Here is a 9,749-nt window from a genome sequence, read left to right as displayed (position 1 = left end):
CTGATGGGGATTTGAGGCAAAATCTTCAGTTGCACCTCTCCCCAATAAAGATTATATTTTTTTTGATGGGTTTTAATTGGTTCACATACATCTCTTTCTTCTTCTTTTTTTTTTTGAATTAAAAAGACTTGATGGTTAGTTGGACGGTCGGTCCAACTAACCTATTAAATTTGATTTTAATAACTATGCTTTTGTATAAATGTTTGTAAAAAAATTAATGATAAAAACATAAATAAATAAATAGTATATTTAAATAGCATTTGTTAAAATGAACGAGATAAAATTGTATTAAAATAAGGTTAAAATATTTTCTAAATTAAGATATGAAATGATCAAGATAAGATTTCAGATTTTTTATTAAATTATTTGTTAAATTTTTTAAAATACACTAAGAATTGCACTGTTATGAGATGAGAGAGCATATAAGTTATTCTTTTAATTGTAAAATTCTAGATAAATTTTTTTCTCCCTCCCCTAGATAAATTTATTTATAAAATTTCAAATAAAAAATCATTTGACATCTTTTTAGTGAGTTGCTCGATAAATTTGACAAATATAATAGAAAATATTTTTATCTTGAATAATTTCAAAATCCCACTTTTTTCATTCCATATATTGATTAACAAACACTAGCATTAGCAGGAAACCAAGAATAGACATGTTACCAAAGAAGAAGATGCTTCAACTATACAATATATCCTCAGCATTTTTCATGGACATAAGCATAAAAGCAGAGCATTTTTCCTTCTCTGTTTAATCTTTACAAGGTCTAATTACATCACATGCACGTGTAGCAGGAAATCTGAAGCTCTCAGCTAAAGACTAAAATTGTATCTGTATAGATGATTCTGTAATCAATTTGTCATTTCAATGGCTGTGGCCTCCATTGCAATGCTGCAGGCAAGCTCTGTTTGGATGATGAATTCCGTATATATTATTATGCACACTTTCTCCAGAGGCTAGACATAGTAAATCATGCCAACTTCCAGCAAAGAAGTGTAAGGCACATCCAGAGAAACATCAGGTTCCCTACAGTTTTTGCTTAGGAAAGCATAGACCACATCAATGGCAAATTTCCTGAAAACAGACGATGATTTCTTTGCCTGTGCATAAGAATGCCCAAGGATATGGGCAATGCCAGACTCCCTAGCCCTCAGTATCTGCATTGACTCGTCTTTTAGAGACGAACCCTCCAGGTGCCCGTTCCCTGCTTCCATTGTGTTGAAATCGTGTATAGAGCGAACCATTTCTTCTCCGTGATCTGGATAGGAGGAGGGCAAGGCTTGTACAGGAAGATCCCGGGCTTCAACGTCTGGTTTCCCAAACTCAGTAGGTGATCCTGCCAGTGGTTGCAGCTCGCCTCCTTGTCCTTCTCTTTCAACAAATTGTATGATTGTGCACACCAATCTGTTTTCAAAATCATAGTTCTCCTGCTGCAGATCCTTGTAACCGTACCTGACAATGCACTTGAACATGCTGTACTCTTTTGGCCCCACCCTGCGTACGAGAAACCTATCTTTTTCACCGATATATGGAACTTGAACAGATTTGATGCAGATGAATATTACCACCTGGTGGAAAGCAGGTAAGTTGGTTATAAAATGACCAAAAACAGCAGGGACACCTGTCACCAGATTAGTGTAAACAAGTCCAATTCCAGGGACCCGAACCATGCCAAGGCTAGGCCCTAAGGACAGTATCCTAGTCATCAAAACCTTGTTTTCAACATCAAATTGGTGTTTCTTCAAAGTTCCATAGTTCCACAGAAACATAACAGACATAAAGATCGAAGACAGCACAAGCGGGACCCAGCCACCATCAGGAACTCTAAACAAGGCTGCGGAGAAGTAAAGAAGTTCCACTGATCCGAAAAACACCATAAATGCAATGGTTGTGAAGATATTCTGCTTCCACACAATTACCATCACCATTGCCATTAAGCAAGTTGTCACAAACATGATAGTCGTGACAGCAAGCCCTACAAACATGGCAATGCAATCCACTCTTAGTTAGACCACGAGGGCAAAAGAAGGCCTAAATGATAAATTCAACAATTTTCTTTTTAAACTGAAGGTATAGATTGATACCATATGCATGTCCGATCATGTTTGTGTCCCTTAATCCAATTGTCACGGATAAACAGAGGCACATTAACATCCAATTAATCTCTGGAATGTATATCTGCCCGCATATTTTACTTGAAGTGTGTACTATTTTGACCTTGGGAAAGCAACTCAGTGCACAGCACTGACTTATAATAGAGAAGGTAGCTGATATTGCAGCTTGACTCCCTATCACAGCAGCAAAAGTTGCCACTATGAACACCGGCCAGAATATTGGTTCTGCTGACGAGTTATGGTGTCAATGAGATAATAAACAAAGAACAAGACACAACTATATGGGTATCTCAGGAAAATCTTGCCTGGTATTGCTTTGTAGAAACTTCTCTGGATATCTTGATGATGCCTAGAGAGGAATGCGGCCTCACCCAAATACGCAAGAACCAAACAAGGATACACAAGAAATGTGAAGGCTATCTGGATTACAGAAAAATCTTACAATGTCAATATTGTATCTAAGAAATAAATGTGCACAACATTACTTTTGTACTTGAAACACTTACAATATCAGATTTTACAGTTCAAATTACCTTAATTGATAGTGCAGAAAAGTGGCCCAAATCAGCAAACATTGCTTCCACACCTGAGACAAAATTTGAGGTAAACAATTTCTTGTAGCTTTCTCCAGCAAGCTTAATGCTACATTTGTAACATAAATGTGAATCAAGATACCTGTGATTGAGAGAACCACTCCGCCTAGGGCCACCCAACCTTCAGTGCCTGTACTTCTGAGGAACTTCAACATGTAAGAAGGAGAAAGTGCATGAAGTATACATGGATTCCACTTGAAAATATTATAAGCTCCTATGCCACCAATGCAAAGAAGCCAAGCAGTGACAACTGGTGCAAACATAAAAGCAACTCTGTGTGTTCCATGATGCTGAAGAGAGAAAAGTCCCACTAAAATGATGCATGATATTATGACAATATAGTCTGGAGAGAAAGAAATCAAATGCATCAGATATTGATGGCATTTAGTACTAACATTTATGTTGTTGCAAAGGAAATAAACTTACTCTCATGAAGTCCTGCAAATTTAACTTTAACACCTGAAACTGCTGAAAGAACTGTAAAAGAAAGATCATTTCTTAGTTGCAATCATAAACTGAATCCTGAAAATTCAGCTTTTCTAAAAGGGTCGATATAACAATGCTAAACGAGCATATACAGGAAAGGAAAGGTCCATCTTCATTGCAATTTGAACATTCAAATCAGGATGTAAAAGGAAAGGTCCATCTCAGGACTCATATATGAAGCACGTCTTTCTGAGAGAAAGACAAACAGAGAGTTATTTTCACTTTTGCATCATAAAATTTAACCCTAGCTTATTAAAAATTTAGAAGACAGATGCAGTTAAGCGTGATTGCTCCAAATGTCCATTTCAGCTAATGCGATCTTTGATCAATATCCTTTACCTCCAATCATCATTAGAAATTCAATTTGACCACATGAAAGAGTAAAATTAATCTCAGGTATTGGCTCTCAGATTCTGGATAAGGACATGTCTCCATGAGAAAAACCACCAAGTAGAACTTATGAAGACAATCTGCTTCAGAAAATTTTGAGAGATATTCAACTCCCTAGATGCAACAAAGAACAACAGAATAGAGATTTACATATTAATCATAGCGGCAAAAAATTCTAATAAAAAAATTCGAGATATGACATAGGTATTCATTCAAGAACTGGATTCCTACAAATAGATGATTTATTTTATGTGAGTAGGCAATAGCCTAGATTATTAATATGGAAATCAGAGCTTCATATCTATACATATATGTGTGGGTACATATATTGCCAGGGGAGGAAGGGGGGTGGATGTTTGGTTGGCTCAGTTGAAGGATTAAGGTAGGCAGTTCAAGTCTGTTCCTGATAGCTGATCAACGGTTAGTTGCAAGAAACAAACTATCATGAGTTGATTCAAGAAAGCTTGTAATCTTATGGATCCAGGTGAGCAAACAGTATTGAAGAAACTACATCAGATTCAGTTACCTGATATTGCAGGGGTGAATATTCCATCATCAATTGCCATACATGTTCCCAGCAAAACAAAAATCAATAGCCCCTTACACAATTTTGGGTGCTTCTCAAAGAATGACTTTAGAATGGAACTCTGCCATGTTTCTACTGGTCTTTCTATAGCATATGAAGATAGTGCCTCATCTGTTTCTTCTTGATTGGGTAGAATGCTAAGCCTTGCATGTCGGCAGAGTAGAGAGTACAAAGCAAAGGTACCACCTGCATGACGGAGGCAAAGTCGACATAAATGATTTTCTCTTGCCTTTCTCCAAGTTTTAAGAACTAAGATTTGAACAAATGAAACTCAGGAGAATGCAATCAATTTGCAAGTAAGGAAAAATGATGCAGAAAAATGTTCCTGCATGATGAGAATGAAAAAACAGCTAGAAACCAAATGGTTAGCATGTCTAACACTTAACTGAGGGAAGGAAAGGTTGGGGGGGTGAGAACAGGACAAGTAAGGGTCTCAGTGGACCTAATGATATGTTAGACTAGAAGTAGAAAATACAAGTAAATAAAAACTAGTAATAACTGTAGACATATGGCAATTTTACAAAATTATATATACGTCATCTTCCTGAAAATACGAAGAACCTTGGCAGTTCATCATTCTGAGCTGATAGGTCTGTCAACCATGTGAACCTCTTCAATGAGAAACAATATCAGAAAATGCTCTAAAAAAAGGTGCATTGACTTTTTATTTTTATTCGTCATCTTCAGTTAAACTCCAAATTTGCAGGGAAACAGTTTCGAAGTCACTGGGAATCAGACCTAAGTCTTGCAAGCATAAATAAACATGTTAATCTGCCTTTCTACTTCCTTCTTGGTAATTTCTCATGTTGCATTAACCATTAGAATGCAGGGGTGCCAACTTTTAGGCCAGAAACTCAGTTTGTCTTCAACGAGCCTGTAAATAAAACAAGTGTATGAGAGTATACGCACCTTCACCATTGTCATTGGCTGATATCACAATGAAGACATATTTGAATAAAGCAATCAGAGTGAATGTCCAGAAAATAAATGAGAGCACTCCAAAGATCTCCTCATCATCTTCGTGGAGGCTCAATTTCCCAGAGAAGGTGGTTTTGTATACATAAAGAGGGGAGGTACTGAGATCACCGTAAACAACTCCAAGACTCTGGTAAGCTAATGTAAGAACTGTGGAACATGATACCTTCTTCACATTCTGATTAAGAAGAAATATCAATCAAAAATTTAGAAAGCAAAAGGAATCAAGACAAAGCCATGGAATCAAATCAAGACAATGCCATGCTTTTGATTGTGATTGAACCATGTGAACTAATTTGTGTAAAGTAGGGAAAGAAGCACGAATGGTGTTGCATACTTTAGGTCCTCCCATCCCACCCCCCAAACCACACAGACATTTTCCTTCTAGTTGGATTCCAAACTTAATCCCAGCTGGGTACTGCTGTTACTGTATACACAAACAAACCAATTAATTACTGAAACTTTGGTTGCATGCTAAATACTTGAAATACCATACTGCAATTAAATGCTGACAATTCAGCTTCAAATCAATCAAAACAATAATTACTAGTACTCGACTTTCTTCCTCTGGAAACCATGCTATTCTTTGTAGATAAATCCATAAGCAGCAGTTTCATTGGAACCACCATAAATAAACTCCACCCAAAACCTCAAAAATGAACCGAAGCCAACAAATTACACAAAACACCATCCCCACCTATTATCCTACTACCTTTTTGCCTTGGGTTTCCATGTGCATATTTTTACCAATGTCCATCTTTGCGCAAAACACCACTTATCCCAGAGCATTCAACTCAAAACCCTTGCAGGAAGCCCAACATCCAGAAACCCACAAAATGACTGGCATCCACTAGCCCATTCAACACAAACCCAGAAAACCAAAACAAAAATGACAAACAGCACAATGCAGCAGTACATTGGAAAGCATAAACAGCAAATTCGAACAATACTGGAGAGACGGAAGGAGAAGGAATGAAGCACCTGTTGAGAAATCCCATTTTCTAGAGATTCCAGCGATCTTCTTGCTTTCATCATTTGCCAAAAAGGGGACTTCCAGGCCTCAAGGATTTGAATGATGAGATGAAGACCCCAGAAGGAATGTGAGTGGAAACCGAAGAGAACCTGAATACTCCAAAATATATGAGAGAGAGAGAGAGAGAGCAGCAGCAGCAGCAGCAGCAGCAGTAGTAGTAGTAACAAAAGCAGTAAACGGGCAAATGGTGCGTGTGGGCAAGTAAGTTAGCAGAAAGCAAAGAAGTTGCAGAATGCATTCAATGCTTGTACGGTTCCAATTCTACCATTATTTGGGACTCGTGTTTCCTTTCCTTTCCTTTCTTTTCCTTTCTATTTGTGGGACTCTCTGTTTTCTTTCCTTTTCTTTCTTCTCCAACTCTAACTATTAACACTTAGCAGAATTAGTTTCTTATCCACAAAAAATACACTGAAAATACAACTAAATTTCCAACTCTAAGAACTACAAGGACACTTTCTGTTTGTGGGTAAATTACTAAAAAAATATTAAAATTTTAGCTTTTTTTTATTTTCAGATTGAATTTTTAATTTTTTTCAATAATTATATCAATTTTTTTCATTTTAAAAAAAGTTGAGATGGGAAAAGAGAGAAAATAGAAAGAGAGAGAAAGAAAAGTAGGAGGAAAAAAATAAATAAATAAATCAATGCATAACTAAAAATAAATTCTAATAATTAAATTCTTTAATCGACTTTCATCTTTTACCGTAAGACAAGAAGATCTTATTTAATATGGACATATATATATATATATTTTTATGTTAACTCTTTTTTTTGTTTCTCCCTTTCTCCCTCTTTTAAGATACAAAATTTGAAAGTTTAAATCCCATTATGATGGGTTTCTAAAAGCCCCTTCTATGGAGGATCTTGATTGCCTTTGGCCGTCGGTGACAAGGGAGAGTGAGAGAGGTAAGATGATTCGACCATTGTCAAAACTAAAGGGAGGAGAGGGGCTTTGTAAGATAACAATCAATTGTCATCCTATTTCCAGCTCCACTTTTCTCCATTGATACAGTAACATTTTATTTTACTATAAAAACTAATAGTGCTGCTTCACAATCAAAACTAAAAAAATAAGTTAGGCATAATTATTGAAAAAATTAAAAAACTATCCAAAATTAAAATTAAGCAAACAGTTTTACCCTATTATTTAAAAAGTTTTATTAGCCTTTTTCTATAAATTATGTCCTTTATGTATCATGTTATTATCTACATATCTTATAGTTGTTTCATTATATACAAAAAAAAAAAACATGAAATAAATTTATAATAAGGTAAGTGTGTTATTCTCGTATTTTACTTCAAACGATTTGGGACTTTAATAAAATTCTCCTCGGTGATCTTCTACTAGTTTATTAGGGCTTGAACCCAACTCCTTCTCATATGCAAACAATCAAGCTTTTGTCCTTTCAAACTTGTGAAGGGGTGGTTTCTTTCCACCTGAAATCCTTATTCCTCTCAAATTATTGATGGGTCTCATTAATTTTATTTATTTTATTCCCTCCATTTGGCTTCTCAATCTTTCCTACATTCTTTTATTTTTTTGCCATCACTTGAATTCAAAATTAATCTTAATCCATATAAAATACAATTTTTTAAAAATCATTTCACAATGTCAAAATGCAAGACCATCCCCATGGCTATTATATCCATATTACATATATTTGACTGTTTATTATATTTTAGACTTGTAAAATAAATTTGAAATACATGATGTCATTTTTTAAAGTTTTGTTGTTTAAAGATCTTTAGGATACAATTATATATATATATATATATTAGATTCGTAGAATCAATTAATTGGCCACAATAATGTTAGAGTTTGGACCACAAGGGAATTAGTACTTTGAAAATGACATAGAATTAAAAATCCAAACCTACCCTTCATTGCGATGCAACAATTGGGAGGTAAATCATATTTTTTGGTCAAAGTGGGATTTTAATTCAGAATCATGCTTAGATATATAACTATTTTATACATCTTGGACTACATATAAAAATATTATGACTAAAATATCCTGTACCTCACATGCACTTCACACGTTTCTATGCACCTCATGAGAGGCTTTTTTATTATTAATACATCTTTATATAGTCTAAAAAATACACAAAGATATACTCATAATATTTTTTTACTATTCATTTGCACTAGGGTGTCTACATCAGCTTCACCTAGCTGTTCAGCTAAAAATATTAAGTAAATAAATAGTTTATTAACCAGATTGAGGTAGGAGTGTTTGTGCCTCATTCAATCAGAAGTCAAGGAATGCATTCTCTGCCCATATCTTGTGTGGGGTCCCCTTGGCTTCCTCTTAATCCTGAAGAACTGCGGACCATTCTTTCCCTTTTCTATTTCCTCTGTTCCCACTGAAAAAATTTATTCACAACTCAAATTATTACTCTCCACGATTGGTTTCGTCAAAATTTATCATCTTTCAAAAATCTTATTTTACCCTTCACAATCACAATTATCTTTCTTCCCTTTTACTCCCCACAGCCATAGCCACATCCACCCATATGCTCCGTCAAAATTTATCATCTTTCAAAAATCTTATTTTACCCTTCACAACCACAATTATCTTTCTTCCCTTTTACTCCCCACAGCCATAGCCACATCCACCCATATGCTCCATCTCTCTTTCTCTCTCATTGCACCAATCTCTTTCACTCTTTCACGATGCAATCTTTTTCACTCTCTCACACTCATCTCTCTCTGTGTTCTCGAATATGCACACACACACACATATATATATATATATATACACACACACAAACAAACCTATATATATACACACACAAAAATATATAGCCACAACCATCAACAGAAGGAACCCTAATTTTGTACGGTCGGAGAACCTTGGGTTCCCAACTACTAACAGTCGGGAAACCCTTATGTTCCCCGACCTCTATGGGTCAAGAATACATATTTTTTATTATTTTAATTAAAAAAATTATTGTAATAAAAAAAATTAAAAAATAATACAAATAAATAATTTTTTTTAAATATATGTACCTTTAAGTAATTCAATAAAATAAATTAACTAATTTTAATTTTTTAAGTACTAAAAATAAAAATATTAAATTTTGAATTAAATTTTTTACTTCCATATCATTATTTGAATAAAATTTTATAGTGAAAATCGTATTTGATTATCATCAAAGAAAGAAATTTTTATTTTTTTAGAATTAAATCATGAATGATTTTTTTAAATCATTCATGATTAGGTGTTGAATTTTTAATACTTTACAATTTTTAAAATCAATTAATTTATGTTATTGAATTACTTAAAAATACAGATATTTAAAAAATATATTTATTTGTATTATTTTATTAAAAAATTTAATTTAATTTTTTATTTTATTACAATATTTTTTAATTAAAATAATAAAAAAAATGTTCCAAACCCATGAGGTCGGGGAACACAAGGGTTCCCCAACTGCTGGCAGTCGAGAACCCAAGGTTCTCTCGGCCGTGTGCAGTTGGAAAACCCAAGGTTCTTTGACCGTGTAAAGTCGGGGTTCCCTCCATTGATGGCTGCAGTCATGGTGGCTGGCGACGACTGTCATGGCTG

The 9,749-nt window shown here is 34.6% G+C and overlaps 1 protein-coding gene across 1 annotated transcript; it reads right to left on the bottom strand.

Annotated features, from left to right (window-relative positions):
• Positions 1 to 651: 651 nt before the first annotated feature.
• LOC127794341 (potassium transporter 1) lies at positions 652 to 6,504 on the bottom strand. The gene is made up of 9 exons (XM_052325742.1): positions 6,129 to 6,504; positions 5,082 to 5,325; positions 4,113 to 4,358; positions 3,137 to 3,187; positions 2,793 to 3,053; positions 2,651 to 2,703; positions 2,423 to 2,537; positions 2,088 to 2,342; positions 652 to 1,978 (listed from the first exon to the last, which is right to left on the bottom strand). Exons 1-9 carry the CDS (start codon positions 6,180 to 6,182, stop codon positions 960 to 962), a joined length of 2,298 nt encoding a protein of 765 aa, XP_052181702.1. The 5' UTR covers positions 6,183 to 6,504; the 3' UTR covers positions 652 to 959.
• Between the last annotated feature and the right edge of the window lie 3,245 nt (positions 6,505 to 9,749).

Source organism: Diospyros lotus, chromosome 1 (genome assembly GCF_014633365.1).
Source record: "Diospyros lotus cultivar Yz01 chromosome 1, ASM1463336v1, whole genome shotgun sequence".
Classification (NCBI taxonomy): Eukaryota; Viridiplantae; Streptophyta; class Magnoliopsida; order Ericales; family Ebenaceae; genus Diospyros; species Diospyros lotus.
The sequence above is the reverse complement of the archived record's forward strand: the minus strand, read 5'-3'. Positions and strand labels throughout refer to the sequence as shown.

Excerpts from the sequence above, each read along its gene's own strand:
- LOC127794341 (XM_052325742.1), bottom strand. The coding sequence starts at position 6,182 with ATGATGAAAGCAAGAAGATCGCTGGAATCTCTAGAAAATGGGATTTCT. Across the intron at positions 4,359-5,081 it reads AGCCAATGACAATGGTGAAG|GTGGTACCTTTGCTTTGTAC; the intron begins GTGCGTATACTC and ends TCCGTCATGCAG. Across the intron at positions 3,188-4,112 it reads ATTCACCCCTGCAATATCAG|TTCTTTCAGCAGTTTCAGGT; the intron begins GTAACTGAATCT and ends TTTCTTTTACAG.